The sequence below is a fragment of the Orbicella franksi genome, chromosome 6 (assembly GCF_964199315.1).
Source record: "Orbicella franksi chromosome 6, jaOrbFran1.1, whole genome shotgun sequence".
Lineage (NCBI taxonomy): Eukaryota > Metazoa > Cnidaria > Anthozoa > Scleractinia > Merulinidae > Orbicella > Orbicella franksi.
The window spans coordinates 14,253,507-14,281,408 of NC_138150.1; the positions used below are offsets into that span (position 1 = coordinate 14,253,507).

A 27,902-nucleotide genomic window follows, 5' to 3' on the forward strand; every position below is an offset into this window, starting at 1 on the left:
CACGTTGGATTACATTATGGGAACGAGGTTGCAATTTCCAGTATCCAGTCCCCCTCAAAACAACAAACAGAACAAGATGGCGAACGAAGCGCTCGAAGAGGATGAAGGTTTGAGCAAAGAAGTGACACGTTTTCTTGACAAGAATGTTGGAACCGAGAAATCATCAGCTGCCGTGGTTTATTCTCTTCTTCAGGATGCTTTAAAGAAAAAGAACTGTTTGGAAACAGAGGTAAGCGACTTTGAGAGAAGGAATTTGGAGTAGCTTATAGCTTAATTTCACGTGTCCAGAAATAACTTTAACCTTATTAAGACTGATAGATAAGTTTCAATGGACTTAAAGAAGGGAAAAAAATTAATCGAGTCGTATGTTTTAAATTGTTTTTTCTCCTTTGAAAAAGGAACATTAACAGTACTTACATATTTAGTAATTTAAGAAAATTGCATATTAATCATATTTTTCATAGTGAAAGGTTAATAAGGGGTCAGTTTTTGTTTTTTTTTGTTTTTTTTTACGTGAGCTTTAGTATACCGGTACTCAGCTTTGTTGGCTTGTTTGTTCGTTTGTTTGTTTTTACGTTTGATGCAAAACGCTGGGACTAATTGCTGTTGATAGATTTCAAATATCCTGCAATTTAGAAAATTGTATCTGACTGTCCACTTTTAAAATAGTTAAATTACGTTCCCTGCATTCTTTACATTATAACTCAGGGCTTGAAATTAACTTTTTCGTTCGGGAGCCAGCTGGCAACTAACGGAAAAATTTTGGTCGCCAGATCGTAAATTTTGGTCGCCAACTTATTTTATAAATAAGTTACACAAAAACACGATTTTATACGTTACTTTGCATGCAAGAAAAGTCACAATTGAAGAACGAAAGCAATTAGAAACAACATGAGTAACACTTAGTTATAAAGCTACCGTTGTTCTCAGTTGATATGTCTCTGGTCCGAAGGTGATGGTTGTCTCCATAGTCATTTTATTTTTAAATGAAGCAAAGCAGAAAACGTTTTAAGTCCGTGGTTTTCATTGTGAGACAAACATGGGTCCTTGCGTATTTTCCCTGTGCTACTTCTTCGAAATGCCGTTCTTTATGTTTGACTTGCTTTCCTCGAAGGATTCAAAGTTTGGATTAACCTTTTGCCTGAATCTTTATTCCCCGCACGTAAAAACTCACGTAATTCCTTCAACTGATTGGTATCTGCCGCCATTTTTTTATGATATTTCGTTTCGGTTTTCGGTAATTTAGAAGTAAAACTCGTAAAATTATTCTAAGTCTCCAAGAAATCTTCCGTTTTTGCGTATTTTAGATAGAAAATTCGAAGTCTAAAAGTATGCGACACTTAGAAAAAAAATGGTGAAATTTAGAGTTATTCAAATCAGATAAGTCTCAAAGGAGCGCTATTGTTTTAGCTATTGTTTAGTTAAACAAAGAACTGTATGCATAATAAATGTATGGGGTTATACAGAAATCTTGCCGAAATCTGATATCTTAGCATGTATTTATCACTCTAATGTAACAATTAATCATGCTTCTCATAGAAAATGGTTTGACTGGGTCAATAATTTTGTTTGTTTTGATTAATTATTTTAAATATGAACATAATTAGCGTATCAAAACCGAAATAGATTGTTACAGGATATATTTTAACCAGGCGTCAAAATGGGTTCTTGACCAACCAACAACTTCACTGCCACTCATGTTGACCGGTCAAGTAGATTGTACATCTTGATAATGAATAAGTTAATTAATCATACCGCATTCATGGAAAGCAGGCACTTTGTTATTGTTTTTATTTTTGTTGTTATTAGATTTAATCAGTAGTAGATTAGTATCTTAACATTGTAATTAAGGCCCGGGTCACATACGAGTCCTGATAAATTTTCTACTTTGTCTTTAGTACAAAAAATTTTGCAACCACAACCAGAAATCTAAAAATTTATCAAGAATAGTCAAGGTCGCATTACATGTGGCATCTGTCAGCTGAAGATCAATATTTGCCGCATCACTTTCCTGCAAACCAGTGCACTTTTAATGTAAACATGAATTGAAATCAAGCCTTCTGTATTGTATTAGTAATATTTCTGCTTCAGAGTATCAGCATTCAACAGCAACAAATGGTTGCATTTTTCATCTTGTACATGAGATGGATAAATTTTAGTTATCAGGCAATACTAAATATCGCTATGATACGGCGACGGACTCGGCGATTACAGCGACAACACATAGCGCCCTATGCATGGAGCATTCCCTGCCCAGCCGAATCCTGGTTTGAGATACACTATAACGACCCTACTGTGCTACAAGACTACTTTTGGCAGCAGTTACAAGTCTACAAGAACACTTTTGATCTCATCCGTAATACTCTCAACGCGAGGATTGTAAGAGAAAATTCTAAATTCTGAGATTGTTTACCATCCGAGAAAGTTTTTTTTATTGCCGTGAACAACAAGAGATGACATTTCGGGTCACGGTTTCCTTTATTTAAGCAAAATTTTGAGAAAATCTACCAGCTCCATTGCTGCTGTCACACAAAAGTTGAGGTCGCCTGTGAACATGTTGTGTGTTGACAGATTTTGACCCTTATGTAAACAAACCCTCACAGAAATTTCTCATGTGCAACCTGGGCCTTATGCAATTTTAGTATTTACTTTATGTCCTGATGCTTTTACCCATGTATAAATAAAGTTAAATAAATAAATAAATAAATAAACATCTCCTGACTTAAAATAGACTGCACTTTCATTTCCTATCAATATTTCTGAAAACATTTTGCTGTCAAAGTTTCTTCACATTGATATCCATCTACTATGAACATTTCTAAAGTGAAGGATCCACTTTCGCTACCAATTTAAGCATCAGGTCAAATTATTTTTGCATTTTGATTGGCTCTCACTTATGATCTATTTATTGGCGGCCAGACATATAGATGAGGTTGTTAACACTTTTTTTGGTGTCTTTATTTGTATATGAAACAGATAGATTCCATGTGTTGCTGTGTGTTTGTTTAGTAATAGATCAGAGAAGACATCAAATTGTTGTACGGACATCAGTAACACACTCAGCTAATGACTCATCATCATGTGCCTCTTGTGTTCTTACCACATTTTGTCATCATCTGTGATCTACTACTGAACAGACACATGGTAACATGGAATCTATTTGTTAATCTGACACGATGTTTTGGGGGCCAGTGAAGACAACACACCATTATTGAGTAGTAATGGAGGATCATAACTGTTTTCTTTTAATTTTCAAATAATGCACAGTGCTAGTCACAAAATCAGCAGAGTGAAAGAATTATTTCCATTGACAGCATGCCTCTTCATTGAGCTGCTTAATTTTTTTCAATATTTTGACTGTTCAGAACTGAATTAGTCATGACCAAGGTAAGGTTTCTTTGGTCAGTCAACATGACTGGTGACCATCTGAAAATTATTCTGAGCCCATCTTCTTTGTATCCAGTAAACCTTATTACCAAGGTTTCATCTTGGGGTATTAGGCCATCCCCATAGATGTTTTGTTTCCTGTCACCTTCCCTCTCATGAAGGTGGGTCAGTTGGTTGGGCAAAAAAAAAAAAAAAAAGAGTCAGATAAAATTGACTGAGGGAACCCAACCAAATAAGGAGCCTGAGTGCATTGTAGCATATAGGTACTTAACACAATCAAAATGTATCAATAAACCAGAAACCAAACAGAGACCACCAACAGATGGTACCGATCAAGTTTCGTGACTTTTTACAGTAAAAATGTTTTTTTTCTTATACACCATTAATCAGTGATTGATTAACTGGCCTTTGTTGAGAAGTTATTTCGTTAGCTGGGATGTGCTTCAGTGACCATTGCCATAAAAGAGAGGTGGTCGTGGTAGAGAAGTGAAAGTAAGAGTGAATATATGGGTCACCATCTGCCAGGACAAAAACAGTTGCTGATGTAGAGGGCTGGCCATTGTAGAGAGGTGCCAGTTATTGGAGGTTTGACTGTATAGAAAAAGAAGTTGAAATAGGTTCTTTCTATGGATGCAGCATATTCAATGTGCCTATCAGTTTTTGTTCGAGTCGCACAATGTTGTTTAATAAAACCTTTGTTTCCAAGTATGCAATGTAGAGAAATATATGAAATTAAAATGATACCCATGAAAACATTTCCAATTTAATATACAGGCTCATTGATTAGGATTAAAATATTTTTATTCATGATTAAGTCTTGAATGCACTTTTTCTTTTATATAAAACAGAGAATGTCAATTACATCATTCTGTAAGATAAAAAGTAAAATTTTGCTTCTCATACAATGTATCTGGATTTTTTTTTTCACTTTTCAAAAAACAATGAGTCGGTCGACCAGACAATGGAAAATGAAACATTTTATGGGGATGGCTCAAACAAACACAGGATATTTCCACATGACAGCAATTAAATTTTACAAAACCCTTCTGTGACAAATTCTGGCAGTGTGTCTCATAATGCATTAAAACAAAATGATAAGAAATACAGGTATGTATACTCCATGGTAAATATATCTTATAGTCTCCAGAAGCTAAAGATGACCAGCAGATGATTTAGTTATTAAATGAAGAATCTAAATCAAATCTACATGAATGAACATTTTTTTATTGTTTCTTGCTTGTCTTGTAAATTGGTGCATTCAATAAAGACCTGTAGGACCCAAGCAAGTGAAATGTATGGACATGCTTGTCAAATTCTTTGTCCTACTGGCAGGCCTCCCTTCTAAGCTCAGTTTTATTTCAAAAGTGGCCTAACATTATCTTCATATATTACTTCTTACTCTCCAACTTAAGGTGGCTGAACACAGTTTTTGATACCTGTGTTTCATTCACCTTTTTCTCTAAAACCCTTGATCTCTCGGTCGCCAAAAATGGCAGCAAGCAAGTTAACAACACAAACTTTGGTTTTTTGATGGTTAAGCTGACGTATGTGCCATTGCCATGGCAACACGAATAAAAATAAACAGACCTTTAAAATTGGTTTTGTTTATTTGTGGAAAATCTAGTCATTAGATTTTCTTTATAATTTGCATGCAACAAGCTTGTAACGATTCTCACAAGTTAACACGATTTTGCTAATAATTTAACAGAGAGATCTTTAATTATTTTCAATACTCCAGTTACTTATTTCCTAAAGTATTTTCGTGCCAAATTTCGTGAAATTCTAATGAGTGGTTCTCAAGAAAAAGGCGTATTTCCGAGAGTGCAAATTTTCATTCAATCGCAGTTTTTTGACTTACTACGCATGCGCTGCATTTAACTAGGTTCTTTCAGTAACAAAGAAAAAGCTGAGAATTGTTGAGCTCTTTCCATCTTTACCTTTTGTAACATATATTTGTGATAAAAGACTGAAGCCATCAATACACTACGTTCAGTTATAAAGAAAAATAGCACAAATACTGCGGGTGTTGAGTAAATAAAATGATCGCTCTATTGACGGCATGTTTGTTTTTTTTGCAATCCTCGTGCGCGTGCTGAATTGCATCAGCAAAAGCGAGCGCGAAAACTGTGTTCGGCCACCTTAAACTGGCTGAAATTAACAATTATGGTTATTGTCAAGATCAATCAGTTTATTATGTTTGGTTGGAATGGTCTGCCATTTAAATAGAAGAAGCAGTGGTCTCAATTTTCCATTTGAATAGACCAAGATTGTAGCTGGAAATTAACATGATCTTATGTATTGTTTAAGTTACAAGATAGCCAATGTCGAACACCAGACAAGATCCAAGATGTACTCAATAAGGGTTGTTCAGCTGTAAAAGAAATAAAGAACCTTCAGCAACAGCATGGACAACTAAAATCTAAAGTTGACAGCCATCTCAGAAAATTTCATCCCCTCGCAGAAAGACTTTCTTCTTTAGTGAGTCAGATTGCAGAGGTTGAAAGATTTAGAGCATACGCAAGTTGGATACAGAAGATTGAATCTGTCAGGTAATAACCAGTCATTTAGTTACTGCAGTCAAATTATGCAGCCACATTATTTCATGTTGACCAGCTATGATTACAATTAAATGCAAACAAGGAAAGACTAAACACAGAATGCACTTGGGTTGGCTGGGCCTATGAATGTGTGACTACTTGTTTGAAGATTAAAGAAAACAAATTAAAGACTGAAACTATCACAAACATTCAATCTTTGGTCATAAGATTGTTTAGTGAGCTAGTTTTGGAACGTTTGAGGCCTGCTAAGACCTCATAATTAGAAAAATAATGTGTGCGAATAATTTAGTTGTTGAAAAGATTGTGCGTTGCAGTCCTGTGCGGAAATCGTGACTGTGAGAAAGAGCCAATTCAATGAATATCAGTATATTGGTGCATGCACTTGTCTCATTAGTAACATCTTGTTTTGTTAGCATCCCACCAATCAATTTTTTTTAATTAATTAGCTCATCACTGACAAATTGGCAACTCTTTGTTCAACATTGTCCACAATAATTGTTTTTATTAATAAATAGGGATAAATTATGTTCTTTTGCACAGTTGTCAGATTCATCAGTTTGTTGATGGTGGTCAGTGGAACTGGGCAGTAGAACAGTTATCAGTGCTATCTGAGCTAGGTCTGCTACTCAGTGACTCAGCATGCTGTAATTTGACCAAGTTTGTCAAGGAAATGCAACTTCACTGGCAGAAGATTCTTCTTAATAAATTAGCCAGGTAAGTCAACATTGTAAATCAGAAATTCTCACTTCAAAGCAGTTTTAAATAAGCCATGGAAGTAAGGGGGCAGGGGGTGGGAGCCCTGGAGAACAGGGTGCAGTAGAGGAAAGGGTGGGAAATGGAGTTTTAAGAGGGTGGCAAGCCAGAGAACCCCCTGTCCCCCCATAAGGAAAATACTTAACACAAATTTCACTGACATAAAAACGTGTGTGTGAACACAGTCACACATAACCATACCTTGTATTAAATTAGAAATGGTATAATTACAAACTCCAGCTCCAGTTATCTTTTCTTTATCCAAAACATATAATATTTATGGGTAATGTGGATGATAATTTTTATGTCTTTATTGAGCAGAGATGTGTTTGGCATCTTTTCTTGTTGCAGTGAATTTGATGAAATCATGAAAGCTTTGAAGTGGCCTTTCACATCACTCTCTACTGCACCTCCATTGTCCACAACATCTGATGATTACACCAGACTGGAAAATGCATTTATACTCCTGCTTAAACTACAACAACTGTATCTTTTTAATTAAGGTGTCCTGTCAAATAATCAACCTAGGCATTAATCAATGACAGCAAGTGCTACAAATGACAGCAGATGTCCTTGCGGAGTGCAAAGTTCCTTTTAGTTTCACGACAACAACTACAATAATATTATAAATCTAGTTTTTCAAAAAGTAATACATTACTAGCGTAACTCTCTCTAATGCAGAAACCTGCGCTGACTGACCAGACAAACAAGGCAACAAAATTTGGGTGGACCAGCAGGTAGTTAACCATGTCCTCCTTAGAGAGCTGTCTGCAGTGGTGTTCAGTAATGGTGTCCAGTGCCTGCCTATCTGATCATGGGCATTGTGATTACAGTGTACTTTAGTGTTCTGTAGACTGAATGTTGATTTAAATTAGTTTACATGCAGATTTTCCTTGACTCTTTCCTTGAAATATTTTCAGTAAGAAAACATCTTCAGAGAAGAATTCATTACCTGACAGTAAAAGTGAAATTCTTCTGCCTCTTGATTGGCTTTTGAAGCCTTTTCGAAAACGATTTCGCTTTCACTTTTATGGCAATAAACAAACTAATAGTCTAGAGAAGGTATGTACATGAATATGATTCAAGTGTCTGAGTGTGAATTGTCAGTCACTTTTGATTAATCAAGCTAGAGTGGTTTTCACTTAGTGTTGAAAGTAATGTGCATTTTCTTTGGTTTTGTATTACTACGCTAGACGATTGGCCAAAAAATGTGTGCTGCTTTTTTGTCCCATGATTTACATTAGAATCATAGGAATTTCATTCTATTGTTTCTTTCCTAATAAGAGAAGTGCAGTTAGTTAGTTTAATTCAGTAGTTCAAAGTGTTCAAGACCTGCACTTATGAGTTATGTACCTCATGGTCAAGTCAAGTACTCTCCACGACCCAAAGTTGGTGATTCAGTCCACTGAGGATTTGTTGGCAATTACCTGTTTTCTTTTTGCAGGAGTACCCAACGACACTTTAACTGGAAATTTAATATGTGACTTCCCAAGCACTGATTCTGTGCTCCCACGTCAATTACCATTAATAAGCAACTTTACTGGGGAAAAAATATCCGCTCTTCACTGCTAGCAAGATCGACTTTATTTCATAAAACTCCCAGCCAGACATAATGAAAATTTTGAATACCGAGCTAGAAAAATGGCAATTAGCCAAGTAGCCAGCCAGCAGTAAAGGGTAACATTTTAAATGCCAGCAAGGCAATTATAGGCGAAAAAACATTCTGGCCAGCGTTTTGACCTAGATTAAAAACAAACGCATTGTTTAGGACCTTTATTCAACATCCTATTGTCTGTTGACTATTATTAGAGATAAATTAGCAATATGTGGTTATTTTTGCCGCTTTGAGCAAAATCTACACTTTGATTATGTTATCCCTTAAAAACAATACAACTTACCATTTATGTCTTAAGCGGATCAGACAAGGTGTCCCCCAGCACGTTGTTTTCCGATACTTCAGATGCCTTCCAGGTTCAGCATACGTGTGACAGTTTGGCACTTTACGTTCTGACATCTAAAATGATTCACACTTATGTTTAAAATAAGATCCCTCTAATCCTTCTAGACATTCAGATCAAACTTGCTTTCACCAAAGAAATGCTTGTGGCAAAATTACTTTTATATAATGCTGTAAGGGAAATGAACAAAAAATAATATTGAAGTCCTTTACTACTACATATTAGCCTTACTTCTACATTGCTAGCCCAATAATGATTGTAATTTCAACAACAGCAACACACTTTATATGTTTACCCCTCTATTATGTAGTATGTTTACCCCTCTATTATGTTTCCTCTATTATGTATGCGCCAATATGGCTGCCTGCTTCAATTTATTACTCCGCGTATTTTATGGATTTTTGCTTCTATTATTTCATCTCTACGTCCCTAGTCGTCATGAAATTGTTCCTTATGACCTCAACCATGGTTTACAAGTAAGTTCTGGGCGATTGGACCACTCAAGGAGCAACGATTTTAAATTTCTACTTCTGGACGTTCGCTATCGTTTCAAGCGTGAATTGGCCGAACGTAACTTTAAACTTTCGCTTCCAATTTCCCAGGCAACAAAACATGGACAGACCACCTTGGCTCTACCTCATTCCATGTTTTTCATGGATCTTACTACGTGCATGGATATTCACTGCAATCCTGGTCCTGATTTCGAAAATCCTTGCCTCAACTGGCCAGCACTTCGTTGCGAAGAATTGAATGTTCCCGCTAACAGACCTAATTATTCAAGGATGTAACTCCTTGGATTAAGATCTAAATCTACGCTTCAACCGGACCTCTATCAGTTTCTGAAAACTCTTGGAATTCTGAAAACACGCCGTATTCGATCTGGCAAATCTACAAAGCAATCGTCTGGATTTTACAGAATTAAACCGCGTATTACTGAACATAAAAATTCAACATGGAAACCAATATTATTGCTTCGAGACCTAATTTGAATAATCTTGTTCAGATCAAAAAACAACAACCACCTCAACTTCCATCTACAAAGTTACTCAACTTTTGTCTTTTGAATGCTAGATCTATTGTCAATAAAACTCTTCAAATCAAGGACTACGTGGTAGATAAGAATATTGACATTTTGGCTCTAACAGAAACTTGGCTTAAATCTAATGAATGTCCTGACTTTATTACTCACGATATTTGCCCCTTGGGATATGCCTTCGTTCACATACCAAGGCCTAATGGAACTGGTGGTGGCATCAGCCTGCTTTACAGAAAGGATCTCAATATTCAACAAGTGAAAACTGATACTTGTAATTCATTTGAATTTATGGAACTATTATTTCACTCTAGCTCATCTGTTATTCGTATTGTTATTGTTTATCGACCACCATTATCATCTAAGAATGGCCTTACACATGCTCAATTCTTCGATGAATTCTCCTATCTACTGGAACTCTTGGTATCTTCTGGTAAACTTCTCCTGGCTGGTGACTTTAATTTTCATGTCAATGATCGATCGAATGGCCCAGCTTGTCAATTTTTGGATCTGTTAAACTGCTTCAATCTGAATACCATGAATGTCAATATTCCAACCCATAAAAGTGATAATGTCTTGGATCTTATTATTACCAGGTTAGATGAAACAACGACATCAAATTTCTGAATCGATGACCCTGCTATCTCCGATCACTTTGCTGTCCATTGTAACTTGGCTGTTTCAAGGCCACCTAACCCGAAACAAGTCCTAAAGTCATGAAAGCTGTGCAATGTCAATTTACATAAGCTACGACAAGATATAAACTCATCTACTTTAGTCAAATCACCTTCGTCAGATATTACGGAGCTTTGCGATCAGTATGATGCTGTTTTATCCTCTATTTTGGATGAACATGCACCTCTGTGCACAAGGATTATCACCCTAAGACCTCATGCTCCTTGGTATAATAATGAGATTAGGAAGCAGAAAACCATTTGTCGTAAACGTGAACGGTGCTGGCATCGTTCCGGTCTTGCGTCTGATTACCAATCTTACGTCGACCAGTGCCTTGTTGTGAAAAACACTATTTTTAAATCAAAAATGGATTGTTACTCCAATCTTATCAACGAGGCTGGAAGCGATAACAAGTCTCTTTTTCGCACCATCGACCACCTTCTCCACAGGAAGCCCGAGAAGTGTCTTCCGTCTTGTTCCTCGGCTACGGAACTTGCCAATAATTTTATCACCTTCTTCGAAAATAAAATTATCAATATAAGATGTAAACTCGAAGCTGCCGAAATGCCTGATCTCTTCTGTACTTTGGACAAATTAACACTCGACTGTCAGTTAAATGCCTTCTCACCTACTTCAATCGTTGAACTTTTGGAAGTTGCACGCACTGTTATGTCTAAGTCTTGTAGCCTGGACCCTCTGCCTGCCGTCTTGTTAAAAGAAAATTTTGACATGCTTCTACCCACGCTTTGCAGGATTGTAAACTTGTCCCTGGAATCTGGATATGTGCCTCCTTCACTAAAAACCGTCGTCTTACTGCCACTACTCAAGAAACCATCCTTGGACCACGAAATCCTTAGTAATTATAGGCCTATCTCAAATCTCAAGGTCATTTCAAAAATCATCGAAAAAGTTGTTGCAGTACGTCTTCAGGACTACTTGGAATCCAACCAACTTGATGAACCGCTACAATCAGCCCACAAGCGATTTCATAGCTGTGAAACCGCTCTTGTACGTGTACACAATGATATTTTGCGTGCCATTGATGATCGTCACTGTGTTATACTCCTGCTGCTTGATCTATCTGCTGCTTTTGACACTGTTGATCACGACATTCTTCTAACAAGACTGAAATCCAAGTTTTCAATCTGTGGCACTGCCCTTGAATGGTTTCGTTCCTATCTTACAAACCGCACACAATTTACCTTAATCGATGGAAAAAAATCACAGTCTCGTGAGCTTAAATGTGGAGTCCCCCAAGGTTCGGTCCTAGGGCCTATCTTGTACTTACTTTATACTGCACCACTGGCTGACATTCTACGGTACCACGAAATGCAGTTTCACTTCTACGCTGACGATACTCAGTTATATATCTCTTTTTCAACAAACAACGACGTCGAATTAACTAATGCAGTTGGAAAAATTGAGGAATGTTTGTCTGATCTTGACAAGTGGATGTCTCTTAACAAGCTAAAACTGAATAAGGACAAGATGGAACTTCTTTATCTATACTCGAAACACAACCCGCAGCAGTCTCTACCACCAATCCGTTTTGGTCAAGACATAATTCAGCCATCTCAATTTGCTAGAAACATTGGTGTGATATTTGACAGTACCATGACTATGCTTCCGCATATCAGTTCTATTTGTAAATCAGCCTCTTATCATCTGCGCAACATCTCCCGGATAAGGAAATTCTTATCTACGAAAACCACCGAGATCCTGGTCCATGCTTTTGTGTCTTCCAAACTCGACCACTGCAACTCTCTTTTGTACAATGTACCGAAGTGTGCTTTAAAAAAGCTCCAGTCTGTTCAGAACGCCGCTGCCCGACTTATCACCTGTTCCCGAAAGTACGACCACATCACTCCAATACTGAAAGAATTACACTGGCTTCCTATTTCTGAACGTATTAAATTCAAGATTATGTTACTTACCTTTAAGGCTCTTCATCAACAATCTCCTGTCTACATTCAAGATCTAGTAGCATACTACCAACCTTCCAGAATCCTCCGATCATCACACTTATTACTTCTTAACCCCACAAATTTTCACCTGAAGACATATGGTTCTCGAGCTTTTGCTGTTTCCACTCCTGAACTCTGGAACAGTCTACCTGTTTCTATCCGCTCATGTGACAATCTAAGTTCTTTTAAATCTAAACTCAAAACTCATCTTTTTAAGAAAACTTATTATTCTTAGCGATTTTTACTTTCTATTACTTTCTTTAATGCACATTTTTAATTATTAAGATTAGTACAGATCATTTTGGCGAATTGTACAGCGCCTAGAGCAGGCATGGATAGGCGCTATATAAATATTTATTTATTATTATTATTATTATTACCCCGATTTAGTAGTTTACAATTATTTCTAATGATTTTTTTGAAAAATAAAGGGTTATGCCAGCTCCTTAAAACAACCAAAGGGAGCTGGTTTAGTGCTGATTAGTAACACCATGTTTACCTCAAAAGTATTGAAAAACTTGTTTTTCTTTTTCTTTGGACAACTGTCTTCTCTGGGCTTCCCACTCTGGAATTGCGAGATAAAAGTGTATAAACCACATTAGAATCTTTATCATAAAATGAGTAAAAAAATCTTGATAATACATACCTTGAATGTTGGTGATCCATCTCAGTCCATGTCACCGATCCATGCCTTGCCCAAGACTGCAAAGCACTGTCAACACAACTTTCACAAAATTAATTTAACTTGAAAGCTAAACAACCAAAGACACTCACATTCCTAGAGGTAGTTTACCGTAAAAATTTCATAAATACCCATTGAAGGGATGTTTAAAGCCGTTCACCGTAAAAGTTTCACACAGTTTAGTGCAAAGTTTCACAGCAAAGACCCCAGCATTGTTAGGATGTTATAGGCCGTTCACCGCAAAAGTTTCACACAGTTAAGTGCAAACATTCGCAGCAAAGACCCCGGCATTGTTGGGATGTTACAGGCTGTTCACCGCAAAAGTTTCACACAGTTAAGTGCAAAGTTTCGCAGCAAAGACCCCGGCATTGTTGGGATGTTACAGGCCGTTCACCGTAAAAGTTTCACACAGTTAAGTGCAAAGTTTTGCAGCAAAAACCCCAGCATTGTTGGGATGTTACAGGCCGTTCACTGTAAAAGTTTCACACAGTTAAGTGCAAACATTCGCAGCAAAGACCCCGGCATTGTTGGAATGTTAAAGGCCATTCATCGTAAAAGTATTGCTATTAACAGCATCATTACTCGTTAACTCGTTAACAAAATGTATCAATCAGATCAATGTAATGTCATAATTATACACTGGACAATCAGCATAAAAGATTCACAAACTTAATCTCGTGATTTCATCAACAAATTTGCTCATCTTTTCTTGGGTACCAGTCCATGACATCGGGTAACGTTTGCAGCATCTTTAGCTGTGCTTCTTATAGTTCATGCAATTAATTTTACACCAGAATAATGATATGTTTTAGAAAATGTAACATACTGCACAATCCCTCTTATACCGGCGTCCTCCCCCTGTCTACACACACACACATGCATCCAAATACGCATACAGCCATGGACACATAATAATATACAAAACTGGTGATACTATCGGGCCCCTCAATGTAAGATCTAGATCAAGAACTATGTTCACAAAAATAGCTCATTCATGAGAGAATTCAATGAAATGTCTTAGATTTTAACTGATGTTACATTGCTGAAAATTACATTCCCTGGGGCAAGTCAAAGAAGCAAGGATTTAACTGTTTAAAGAAAAATAATTGTGGAATAATTTTTTACCGCTCATTTCGTCATCAAACTATAACCCAGAAGCGTGAATTCAGTGAATGGTGTGAACTGGTGCCACACCCCTCCCCTATTTTTTTGTGTGCCATGTTTCGCGCTTTGCCTTAGCTACATGAACTGAACCACACAATAACTGTTCCACCACAAAATTACTGTCTGTGCCATCATAAAAAGAAGGACAATAAGGCGAAATGTCTGCATTTCCGGTAACAATGCAGGCATGCAAAATAACTTGTTCTCTAACAGAAATTAAATGTGTGAAAAACATGCACGTTAACAAATGGGAACGCATAGGAAATTAAATTACACATTATTGTCCTGGTGCTATCGACACCAAAAGAACGAAATCTGGAATGACATGATTGCCTTCTGGTCTTTTCTGACCTTTGACATGGGAAGCCTTTGTATTCCCTTTTAAATCCCAAAGTACAGTACAGTTAGCATTGAACAGCTCTTTCAGGGCAAATTTTCGGTGATACCAAAAGGCAACAATAGGTAATCAGCCTTCAGTTATGCAAAGAACACGATCGGACTTCAGTAAAGAAACCGATGGAAACAATACTTTCTTACACCGGGAAAAAATAATCATTTCAATATCTCGTCAATTTGTCCAAGACGCAGCAAATGTGTTTCAATAGCTCATGTTTTAACGTTCGACGCGGTAAAAAGTGGTCATCATCGACTGCAGCACCGGGATCGGATTTTACTGGTCGTTAAAATTACAGAGTTGAAATTACACTTGGAAGTAGGATCACTGTGGATGAATGCACTGACAATTTCGAAAACCCTTCCAAGTTCTGAGACATATTAGGCCTTTTCTTGCTTTCACTGTCTTCACTGAAGCTGCACTTTCCGTTGGGTTTGAAATACAATACAGTGGCGAATACAGTTTGAAAACCTGCGCCGGCTTTTCCCGCACACATTGCTTAAACATTATCACTGAATATTAAATATATAGGCTGATTCAGCTAGTTCAACTCCAAAGTAGTTCTTACCTGAACCTTTAAATTTATCAGTGGAGTCCTCAGAGTTCTCTGGCTGCCAAATCCTCAAACAACTGGTCGGCAAAATCTGACCGCACTTGAAACCGACCGTTGGACACAAAATTATACGGGAACAATGTTTTAGTTACAAAACATTACGAGGTTACTGGAGTCTCACCGGGCCTCAGGCAAAAATGTGAAAAGACTGCACGAACCAACAAACGTCATCACCAGATAACCAGTTGTCTCAAGGTAGAACATGAAAGCAGAACAGACGATTTTCCGCGACCGGATCAACGGTGGTGAAACATACAACTGAATGTGGGAAAAACGAGCGTCAAGGGAAAAGAAACCAATCTAATTTCACACTATAAATGACAGCAGAGCAGACTTCTATTGTTTGCTGGTAAATAAAACTTTAACAAACAACTAACAGGTTTTCAAACAAAAGGTCAAGCAGTCAGAGAGTGTCAAGTGACACACTTCAGTCAGTGATCGCATCTGGAATGTAATTTCCAGCCAGAACTGATTTGTAAAACCACAATGTAAGCTATTTGAACGGCAAAAAAATTTTCCAGCTAGCTAGCTCTCGATAAGCTAAATTCTCAGCAAGATTTTGTTTAATGCTAAAATTCCCAGCCAGCTCAACTTTAGTCTGCAGAGCGGATATTTTGCGGAGCGGATCCGACGGGTACTCCTGTTTTTGCTTGTAAATTCCTACACCATTAAATTTTATTGTGGCTTCAAGTCTTTTTCGTTGTTCAAATAGTAACACCAGAACCTGCCTGGGTCTCAAAATGTAAAATCAAAAGCAACATATGTTATAAAAGTGATGGTCTTGAATTTTCAAACAAAGATCTACTGATGCCTCAGTGAGTTTGGTATTTTACCATACATCACCTCTCATAAGGAAAGCCACTTAAACTACAGCTCCTATATGACTTCTTTATATCTCAACAAAATTGGAAATTGCAAAAATATGTGGATTTCTGATAAGGGGAGGCATCCAGCCTACCCAGAGAAAAATGTGCCGAGCAATGTGAAAACCAACAGCTCCCTTAATTGATCATCAGATAACTTTTTGTTGCAATCAGTTATTATAGGTCATAATAATAGTACATGTGGTTTATAGAATGTGTTTTATCTTTCTTCCAGCCTGAATGGTATTTTACGCAAGTCTTAAATTGGGTTAGGAATCACAGTGACTTCCTTCAACACACTATACAACCTATCCTTCATAGAACAGAGTATGGCTCAGTGGATGCCAAGGTAATCTGCACAATTTTTATAATGATTTTACTGTTGATGCTGTATGCTTCAATTTCAGTTTTATTCCAATCAGGGTAACTGATCTAGTATACTTGCCCACTGTCTGAAATGTTGATCTCACTCCTACTACCTAGAGTACCTACCTACGTGCAGAAAAAGAATGACATTTTCATCCCAGACTTTTTGAAAATTGTAACTATCTAACTTAGGGACCTATTTTTTTTTACCTTAAAACATTTTAAGCTTTATTATAATGCAGGCCAAAGGATGCCAGTGACAGGCGTATGTCATCAGCTCTTTAATGATGCCTTATGCAATGGATTGGAAAAAATTATTGTTCATGACACTTAATTGTAAAATATAAAACTTTAAGGTAAAAAGCTGTTTAAATTATGAGTCTAAAATTATGATCATGATGATCAAACATATCGAAAACGTTTAGACTCATAATTTTAACAGCTTTTTGCCTTAACCCATTGACTCCTGGAGCTTTTTGCCAAAAACGCATTTTTTGGACATTTTGGAGATTTTCAGGCTTGGATATGGGCCAAATTAGCTCCAATCTACTCAAAAAGGCATTTGCAACATGACAGCATGCCTTTCTTTCCACTAGCATCACTTTTTACGGCATTTTCACCTTTCCTTTTTCTCCTTTTCTTTTTTTTTTTTTTTTGCTGCAGTGATTGACCTTTTACTGGGCTTGCTTCCAGTTTAAAACATTCTGAGAAAGCATCATCGAGATAGGCAATTTTTGCCAAGGAGTAGCCACATGTAAGGGCAGGAAATTTTGCTCTGGGTTTTTCACTCAACTTTTTGAGCATTTTTGTGCATATCTCAGGCTCCATTGGGCCGATCACTCTGATCTGGGTATCGTTGGAAAGATCTTTTCCTCCTGCAGAAGTTGAGCATAGAGATGCCAAGGGTGATTGTAATAAATCAGGGTGAAGCGAATTGTAGATCTACATGCTTTAATAATCACAAAGAAGAATGAATTGAAATTCTACATTACACAACATGGATATCCGATTACCGATAACATGACTCTGCACGTGACTAGATTATAACATTCCTCCCCCTTAGGACTTTAGCTATTCCAAACAAAACAAAAAGAAAGACTGAGCAGAAGTGTAGTAAAATCAATCAAATGTTTTTCACATAATGATTCTTGCCGATCGCAAAAGCAGTGTCATAAGTTTTAAAGTTCATAGTCTTTGAAACGTTCGGGTAAACGTCGGTCGCTGACTGGGCATGATGGTTTAGCCTCTTGTGCATCAGACGAACTCACGACCGGCTTGGTTGGGGTACTCGGTTGGGTTGCGTCTGTTGTGCAATCTACCTCCGACCCCACTCCTGGTACTAAAATCTCAGGACTTGACTTTGTTGGGTCTTGGCTGTGGCTTTTCCGCATATGGTCCTGATATCGTCGAACAACTCAACCATCCGGTAATGCGACTAGGGCTGAGACTGGGCCCGTCGTCTGCACCACAGTTCCTTTTTGCCAGGACTTGGGGAAACTGAAGTCCTTTATGAACACAGGATCACTGGCTTCAAAGTCCCTGTGTTTGGCGTGGTGGTCGTGGGTCTGTTTTTGATGTTCTTGCTTCTGTCTCACCAGACTTGCAGTGTTGGGCACTATGAGGTCAAGCTTAGTTCTCAGCTTTCTCTTCATCAGCAGCTCCGCTGGTGTAACCCCTGTTGTCGTGTGTGGTGTTGTTCTGTACTTGAGCAGAAAACGTGACAACTTGTCTTGCATGGTTCCCTCTTCCATCTTCTTTATCCCTTCTTTGAAGGCTCTAACTGCTCGCTCCGCCTGTCCATTTGAAGCTGGATGGTATGGCGATACTTTGGTGTGTTTGATGCCATTTTTTGAGAGGAAATTCTCAAATTCCGCACTTGTGAAATTGGGACCATTGTCGCTGACGATGGTTTCCAGGAGACCATGGGTCGCGAAGATTTCTCTCAACTTCACTATGGTGGCGGCTGATGTTGTACTTTGCATTATGTGGACATCCATCCACTTGCAATGTGCATCGATCACCACTAAATACATGTGACCCTTATATGGCCCTGCATAATCAATGTGCACCTGTGACCAGGGTTGACCGGGCCACTCCCATGGGTGGAGAGGTGCTTCTGCTGGGGCCTTCTGGTGCAGTTGGCATTGCTGACACTTTTTAACTGCATCTTCTAACTCACGATCCATGCTTGGCCACCACACATAACCACGTGCAAGGGCTTTCATCCTTGATATGCCCGGATGGGCTTCGTGAAGCTCGGCTATGACTTGTGCTCGTCCTTGAGGTGGTACTATCACCCTGTTTCCCCATAGAACGCATCCACTTTCTATGGTTAATTCTGCTCTCCGGCTCAAATATGGGTGTAACTGCACATCCTGGCAGTGGTGTGGCTATCCATTAAGTGTAAACTGGTGCACTTTTGAGAGAACAGGATCGCACCTTGTCCATTCTTGGATATGACGTGAGTTGATTGGGGTGTGGTCCAGATGTTCTAAGAGCAAAACTGTCTCTCCAGGTACAGGAACAGACTCTGGCCTCTTGGACAAGGGGAGTTGACTTAGTGCATCCGCATTGGCATTTGTGGTCCCCGTTTTATAGGCAATCTTGTACTCATATGCTGCCAAAGTAAGGGCCCACCGCTGAACTCTTGCAGAGGCTTGTTGGGGTACTCCTTTCTTGTTGAAAAGCCCTTCGAGCGGCTTGTGATCAGTCTGTATGGTGAACTTGTGACTGTACAAGAACTGATTAAACTTCTTCACTCCGAAGATGATGGCCAAAGCCTCTTTTTCAATAGTGGAATACTCACGCTCAGCTGTGTTCAGTGATCTTGAGACGTAACCAATTGGGCGCTCTGTTCCATCTGCCATCCGGTGGGAGAGTACCGCCCCTACTCCATAATCTGAGGCATCACTCGCCAAGATTAGTTCCAGATCTGGCTGGAAATGTACCAGGAGGTTTGCAGACTGGGGTAGTTTCTTGGATTTGTCAAAAGCCACCTGCTGCTCGGTCTTCCAACACCACTTTGTACCTTGTCTAAGAAGCTTGTGGAGTGGTTCTAGTACTGTAGCGATGTCTGGTAGGAAACGGTGATAATAATTTAGCATTCCCAGAAATGCACGCAGCTAAGTAACATTCTCGGGCACTGGGGCATTCTGTATGGCTTCCACCCTAGCTTCTACTGGCTTGATACCACGACCATTGATCTCATAACCACAATAGGTGATGTCTGGCACCATGAAGAAACACTTTTCTTTTCGCAGCTGCAGTCCAGCTTCTGACAGCTTCTTGAGTACTTCCTCTAAATTGGCAATGTGATTGTTGTCGTCCTTCCCGCTGATGAGAATGTCGTCCATTTGCACAATGACCTGAGGAATGCCTTGCAAGAGGTTTTCCATCGTCCTCTGAAAAATGCCAGGTGCAGAGGACACTCCAAAAGGCAGTCTATTGCACTGAAATAGGCCTTTATGGGTGTTTATGGTGGTAAACTTTCGAGACTCCTCATCTAGAGTCATCTGCTGATATGCTTGCGACATGTCCAGCTTGGTAAATTTCTCACCACCTCCCAGGGTAGCCAAAAGATCCTCTGTTTTCGGTATTGGATAATTGTCCAGTTTGGACACGTGATTTACTGTTAGTTTATAGTCTCCACAGATCCTCACAGTCCCATTGGGTTTTGCCACAGGTACAATGGGCGCTGCCCATTCTGAAAATTCCACCGGAGAAATAATTCCTTCACGCTCCAATCTTTCGAGTTCAAGTTTCTGGGGTTGTAACAGATCACGAATTAACCCGTATGTTTTGCTTCCACAAACGCTTAACAAGATAGCTCTTTGTTTCTTCTCGTCTTTAATTTCATTTGCGGCAAAGTACTACTCGAGTCTTTCCGTGTATTGAGTCCACGATTCCTCTGACTCCTTAAATTCTCCCACGTTCCCGTAGGTTGCCATGTTTATCCTCATTGCCAATGTAATAAATCAGGGTGAAGCGAATTGTAGATCTACATGCTTTAATAATCACAAAGAAAAATGAATTGAAATCCTACATTACACAACATGGATATCCGATTACCAATAACATGACTCCGCATGTGACTAGATTATAACAGTGATGACGTCAGAAGTGGAAGAAAGGCCAAGGCTCGTCATGGCCGGTTACGGCCAGCACAGAGTCAGTGGGTTAAAGTTTTATATTTTACTTTCATCAGGGAAATATATACACAGTTAATTGTGTTATTCTTCTCTTTTTCAGTCTGAATTTATCTGTGGCCTGTTAAAAGTTGTTGTGGAAAAGTTGGAGCATAGCATTCCAAAGATAATTGATGATGACAATGCTTTTTCTCACTTCATTGATGAACTACTGTTATTTGATAAAGAGCTTTACATGGTCCACAATTACCACTCTATTGAACATGGATGTTTACATGTTCTAACCACTGGTGCATGCCTACAGAGATGGGTGGAGTTAGAAAGAAAATGTGAGTACCATAATGATTGTACTTGGAAAAGTTGTGTTGTTCTTTCCAGATTTGTAGCTTGAAAAAAAAATGACAAATTACCCCGAGTCTCAATTTTGGAGTGGGCCTTCAGCCAGAGATAAGCTCTGGTGAAATTTTCTTTTAGGCAGCTCTTATGTTATTGTCAGTATGCCTTTGACTACCTGAGGACCTGATTTATGGTCTGCATATCGATGTTAAGGCCATGACCAAATATCTGCCAATAGTAAATCCAGTGTTCCTTAAAAACATGGAGGAACTACAGTGTGGTAGTAAATTAATAACACTTTGAATGAGATGCACTGCTCCATCACAAGAAGCCTCCAAACATTTTGTCATGCTGCGCTTAGCTAACTGTACACCCTGGCTATTTGATCACTTGTATACCAATCTGGAGATAGGCCCTCTGAAAATAACACCATTTATCAATAAATGACTGAGAAAATTACTTCATTGTGATTGGTTGAGAGCAGGCCAATTTACTGGAATTTTTTCATTTGCACTGCAGTGCAAATTAGCATGCGCATGTTCACAATTATTTTACATGCAAGTGTAGTGCACAACTGGGACACTTACCAAATTATTCAGAAGTCAATGAAGTGAAAGGTGAAAGGTCAGTGAAAGGTGCTCTATCTCACCATTGTTTTGACCACCCCAGGACAGACCTAGACTGTAATCCTGTATTCTGTTTTGCTATTGTTCAACAGATGCTATATCAAACATGGAATCTGTTCTATCCTCATCATCGGCATGGACACTGAAGTATAAAGATGTAGGTGATGTAGATGACACACGGACACCTGAATGTGCAGAAGGGTTCATGACACTTCTTTCTGTTATAACAGGTGCAGTATATGAGGTTAAGTGAGAAATATAATTGAACCAAGGTAGGGTTTAACCAGATTGGTTAGGATATTTCTAAACAGGTCCAGGATCCAATACACCTTATTCCAAAATGGCAGCCAGTTTATTATTCTTTTGTTTACATGGTAATTAGCCCTCTTTGCCACATCAACACGTACAAAATACAAAAGAATTTTGAAGTGAAAATGAGGCAAAGAGGGCTAATTAACATGCAAACAAAAGAATAATAAATTGGCCGCCATTTTGGAATAAGGTGTATAATGCCTGGGTAAAGGATGTTGATGTGTGCTGGGTTATTTTTGTGACATTTATCCTACCCTATTCCCTAAGCTCATTTCTTCACTGATCAACCTACATACAGAGTTGTCATTAAGGGCCTTAACCTGTAACACCTGCTACTGCTGAGTGACACTGAGTATGCTTGATGGACCCTTGATGTTACGGGTGAATTGGACTCTAGTTGATACAATTCACCTGGAAGGTTACAAGTTTGTGTGAAGATCAATGCTACAGTTGACTCAAAACTTACTGACAGCCCTGACTTGTAGTTGTTGGGATGTGGTGTCTGGATGTGAGGCTGGTGCACTAATCTATCTGAGGGTAGGTGACCATGATAGAGATCCCCTGGATATTCAAGAAACCCATTATCCATAAATTATACTCAGTGACTTGGTTAAATTGTTGACCTGATGATTAGGTCGTTAAACTATGAAATCTTGGAGTCTGAGACCCGGCCACTATCAATGTGTACCTGTCTTTTAAAAGTGAAGCCTTGGAGCTAAATGGCTCAGAGCTGCTGGAGCTTATCCCAGTTTCTGTAGCATGAAGCAGCCAGGAGTATTTCTACTCCCCCTGGATGGGATGTTAGTCCATTGCAGGTTACTCTTCCGAAATTTGTTAGGTTTCCCCGACAATTTGCCAGTACCCATTTATACTCCTGGGTGGAGAGAGGCACTGTGAGAGTTCAGTGTCTTGCCCAAGAACACAACAGCCCTGGTCAGGGCTCAAACCCGGACCGCTCGTTCCAGGAATGAGCCCACTAATCATGAGGCCACCGTGCCTCCCACGTACCTGTCTTTTGCTTGATATATATTAATTTTATTTTCCAGCAAGTTGTTCCGGTGAATTAAGACTGCTTTATTTCAGTACACAAGAAGGGAATAATGTTTCAGTAAAAGAGAATCAGATGAGTCAGTTAGCTCATTGGTGCTGGCTGGTGCTTGACTCGTATTAATGCTCCCAATTGTAGATCACTGTCCTGGGCTTGAAGCTAGGCCCCTTCACCCAGAGGCTGACATGCTTGAACTATAAAAAAAGTACATTTTCCATTTCCTTTTAAATTTACCAGATCGATATAGAAATCTACCAGAAGTCTCCCACCAGGAACAATTTCTTGAAGTCCAGTTGTTTCTTCTTGAAAGCTTCATCTCCAGACTGACTCTTGAGGCAGAAGAAACATCATTTGCTCCTGCAGGGCTGCATTACTGTTCAGTGTTGAATTCTGCTAATTACATCAGCCTTATACTTCAGGAATGGAGTGAACAAATGGTATGTTGTACAGTATTACAGTGCAATCTTCATTTAATGAACTCAGACAGATAAAATATGCAACCAGACTTAGCATGTGGGACCAGCCATTTGACATGTTAAGACATTGACACTGTTATTTTTCAATATCAGAAGATTGCACAAGTGCAAATTAAATTAATTAATTAAATCATTAATATCATACCATACATATTTCCAGCTTTTCCTCAAACTCTGTCAACACCGCAATCCATCTACTGACTCTGAAAGGTGTGAGAATATACCCAAAGAGGAATGCCCCAGAGAAGATGATCATGCTAACTCCCAAGAACGGGATGCGCTTCCAATGGCTAGTGTATTTGAGGAAGTTACACAACGCCTACAAGATTTAACGGAACACATGATCCTTAAAATTGTAGAGCATGTCGTACAGGGATTTAGGATGTTGAGCAAACCCTACAAGAAAGAAAAGTAAGTTCCTGATAGCTCACAAGTCTGTTACCTCCAACTGAAGTATACTGCTGTTGTAACAATAAGTGTTCCAACTGGAATGATATTATTATTTGCATCATTTTGTTGTTTTTGTCTATTGACCCAATACTCTTAAACAAATGGAAAAACTGCCTTTATTTCCCAACTCACGCTGTATGCTATGGATGTATTTGTCATAGTTAAAGTAAGGCAACTTAACCTCATTCAAGGGACTGAGGAAGTTTAAAAGGGATACTGTAGTCTTTTGTCATCTTTTCGAAATTTTATTAAGAAATTAAAGTTAAGGTATGGTCTACATGGCTTTATTAAGGTTCATATCTAATGGTCTTTGATGAAGGGGTCTGGGTTTTTTGCATAGCATAGGTCCCATTCTTGGGCAAGTGATTGTCAGAGAGAGCCTCTCTAAAACCTCCTTTATGGAGTAGAATCTTGATAACGTTTGATTTGTTTTTTTCTTTGGGATCATAAATAAAAGTTGTCCTTATTACCTGGTTCTTTGCCACTGAGTTTATGTAGTTCCCATTATTGTTAGCCTCTGCTTTTGTACACTTTCTGTACCTACACACAGTGTGGTAATTATTTAATGCTAATTCTATTCTGTCACCACATTGAGGTCTTACATGAGATAGCATTGTGCCTGTGCAAACTCAGTGTGTTGCTGCCTTTTCGAACGAACAAAATTTTTTTATTTCTAGTGAACATTTTCAGCACTAATTTGCTCTAAAGCATGTTAGAATACCTGACAACAACACAGATACCAGTCAGAGGAAGGAAACATCTGGACAGAAAAAGGAAAGCAGCAATAGCTCTCGAAGTAAAAGTGCTCCCTTCTCAAGCCCTCACCCTTATTTTGACTGGGAGCTTAGACTCCACTGCACACATGGTAAGTGCTTTAAAAATTGAGTTCGCGCAGGCGCAATGCTATTTCATGTAATCCCTCAATGCTTGGTGACAGATAGAATTCCAATCAAGCTTCAACTTACAGGTAAGTCTTGTTTAATTTTCAAATTTACTTGGTGCTTATTGGAGGGGGGTGCTCATCTGTGACTGGGCAGCTATTTCATCTTTCAGCTTAAACATCAGAATGTGTTGTAACAATTTAGGAACAACAACAGATACTGTAACCCAATAATGTAAAAATATGAGTGACCATAATCCCAGGGTCGGTAGGACTCTCATTTGAAAAGGTGGAGGGGGGTGGGGGGTATTGAACTTAAACGACACAAACGTCTGCCCCAAAGAAGATTGCGGTACCTATTAAGGTACCCAAAGGGTGTACCCAAAGAATGTACCCTTCCTCATCCTTTGGGAATACAATCATACAGTGGATCAAGCTAATTTTTCTATTTTATTTATTTTACAGGTGGCACATGTTCCCTCCTCCAAAAGATATCATTCTCTTAGCATTGTCCTCATCAGCCTGTGAAATGTTATTGTTTATAAAGGGAAGGCTTCAAATTCTCCAAGAACAGCTAGCGAGCATTATCTTTAACATGATATGGAAGAATCTTGCACAGGCTCTAAACAAGTGTATATATGAAGAGGTAAGAATACTGCAGCTATTTAGATAGATCAATCAATCAGTCAATCTTTATTTGTACTCACTCTTGCTAATGTTCAATGAAAATATTAAAATATTAAATAGATAAGATTTACTTAGAATTGTGTGAATGTATTAAGAAAACCAAAAAACAGTTATGGTGTATTATACTCCTTCTGTTTTATGCTTTTAAAGCAAGTGTAATGTAGATAACTAGCCTTTGGTTGTATTTTTGGGGTTGAATCTAAGACTTTTTATCTTAGGTCACCCGTGCACTCCACCCAAAACAAACAAAGCATTCAGAAATGGATTATTTGCCATGGCAACCCTGTATACAATGATTATGTTGAAGTTTTGTATTAACTATATGTAGATCATGTGGTATTTATTTTCTGTTGAGGTTATATCCTAACCATGCTTTGCTTATTCTCTCCACAGATCATTCTTGAGTGCCATTTCAATGAAGGAGGGGGGGCGCAGTTACAGTTTGACTTAACAAAGAATCTTTTTACATTATTTCTGGAATACACCCAAAAGCCAGAGAATTTCTTCAAAGAGTAAGTCAATGGAACATTATTGTTGTGCGACACTGGTAGACAAGGGGAAACCAGAATCAACAGGAATCGATTCACAATATTTGTGGTGGGGGATGTGCGGCCCCACCCTGCTTTCTGAAACTCTGCATAATTTGCAGCATAATTTGAATTTTGATACTCTATTTCACTCCTGTAATATTGGTACACATCTCTAACACATGACCTCAGGTAACAAGCGTAGAACAATATTATTGAGAAGGGCTTCAAATTCCCTTGTGTAAATAATAACTGTAAGATATGTTCCTTTAAACATCAATCCCAATTCTAAGCCAGCGTACAAAACATACCATATTTTAGACCAAAATCTTCAAATGTCTATATCCTGTTTCAGACCAAAAAGGCCACAAAACCATAAACTTAGGACCACACGTACATATATATATATCTTATATCAGAAGTAGCCCCACTCCCCCCCCCCCCCCCCACCTCCCTCACCTTGGGGTATAAAACTGAATGCTCTGCCATCATTCTTTTACAGGGTCAAGGAAGCTTGCATTTTATTAAACCTGCTGCCAGGATCTGCTGTGCTGTTAAGAGATTTGCTCAAGACTTCGGAGAGTGTTAGCGAAGGAGAATGTATTTCACCAGCATGTGCTGCGCTTCAAGATGCTGGAGTATATAGACTGACTTTAGAAGATGCACTTAAAGTTCTCAACCTGAGAGTACATTTGCCGAGTGTGTAATATGTCACAGCAGTAATTCACTTGAAATAATATCTGACAACTACTACAATACATTATGAACGTAGAGGCGAATAGGTCAGAGCTCTGCTCGTAGGGGACAGGGCGAATAAAACCTTGTAAGCAAAAGCTGAAAATTCCCTGACAGGAAAGTTAGTAACGTTTTCAAGTCTCATAGACACGCCTTTGTAACTTAATCGTGACCTTTTGGAAACAATTAACTGCCTCATGTTTCTCGGTAAACGTTTTTCAGCCACCTGTTTCAGCATTTGTTTTCCGCAAGCCTATCTAGGTCTCTGAGAATGCCCGAGAGATCTTCAGTCATATCGTAGACTACAAGCAGCGTCGTTCTTTTCGTAAGATTTTACGACAGTTCGCTACATTTGTATTTTCTCATACTATAGAAACATTTAAGATGAAAACGAGAATTCTTAGTCTTGCTATGCAAGGGAAAATGTCCCATATTATGAGGACTACACGCATCAGAGAGGTGGAAACTGAACCTACATCTGCGTAATTTGAAGACTCTTTCCAGAGTAAATTCATATTATTATTGAACAAACAAGTATTCCAGATGATAAATTATTTTAATATTGGTCAACGCAATTCATTAAATTGGACAATCCAGAAGTGAAATCTTAAGATTGGAATTTATATTAGAATATATGGCTGTATATAAAGGTTTTAGAGCGGTTTTCAACTGATTGTCGTAGAACCTAAACGAAAATAATCAATCTAGCTAATCACAAATGACAACAAACCAGAGAGCCAATCAAAACTCAAAACAGATACGTGAAGCCGATGTAAAGCGTGAAAAAATTTGTGAGAGCGAGTCACGATTGGTTTTACCTTTTTGACTGAGAATAATGTGAAGTGCGGTTTTACTTCTGATTGGATGACAAAGTGGCGCACGTTTTTGTAGCCAACTGCTTTGCGTAGCAATACAAAACCAAAGAAATTCGAAATTGCTTTCGACACTGACGTGAAAACCGCTCTAACACGAAAAGCAACTTATTAAATAAGAAAATTATTGTTAGACAACAAAATACTGACACCATACTTAACGCCCCCCCTCCCCGCACCCCCCCCCCCCCACCCACAAACCTTGGTATTCCCGCGCAGAGTTTCAAATTTATGCTACTTGAAATTAACGGCCATCACGCTGTCATGTAAAGATGTAAGTTTTAATCAAATTTAATCAATAAAGATAATAATTATTGTCGACTTACAGTATGTCATATTACAGTTTTTTAGCTCTGCAGTGCACTAATTATTCGTACTCAATACCCCACCGCCATGAG

The 27,902-nt window shown here is 38.6% G+C and overlaps 2 protein-coding genes across 2 annotated transcripts; both read left to right on the forward strand.

Moving 5' to 3' along the window:
* On the forward strand, window positions 1–27,831 carry LOC145489632 (RAD50-interacting protein 1-like). The gene is made up of 13 exons (XM_081468644.1): window positions 1–229; window positions 5,695–5,936; window positions 6,486–6,659; window positions 7,050–7,184; window positions 7,619–7,760; window positions 16,280–16,393; window positions 20,659–20,884; window positions 21,610–21,747; window positions 23,115–23,314; window positions 23,514–23,764; window positions 25,149–25,329; window positions 25,764–25,882; window positions 26,400–27,831. The coding sequence occupies exons 1-13, from the start codon at window positions 17–19 to the stop codon at window positions 26,602–26,604; spliced, it is 2,340 nt and encodes a 779-aa protein (XP_081324770.1). The 5' UTR covers window positions 1–16; the 3' UTR covers window positions 26,605–27,831.
* LOC145489674 (uncharacterized) lies at window positions 11,682–14,572 on the forward strand. The gene has a single exon (XM_081468707.1). It carries the CDS (start codon window positions 11,694–11,696, stop codon window positions 12,561–12,563), a length of 870 nt encoding a protein of 289 aa, XP_081324833.1. The 5' UTR covers window positions 11,682–11,693; the 3' UTR covers window positions 12,564–14,572.
* Window positions 27,832–27,902: the final 71 nt, after the last annotated feature.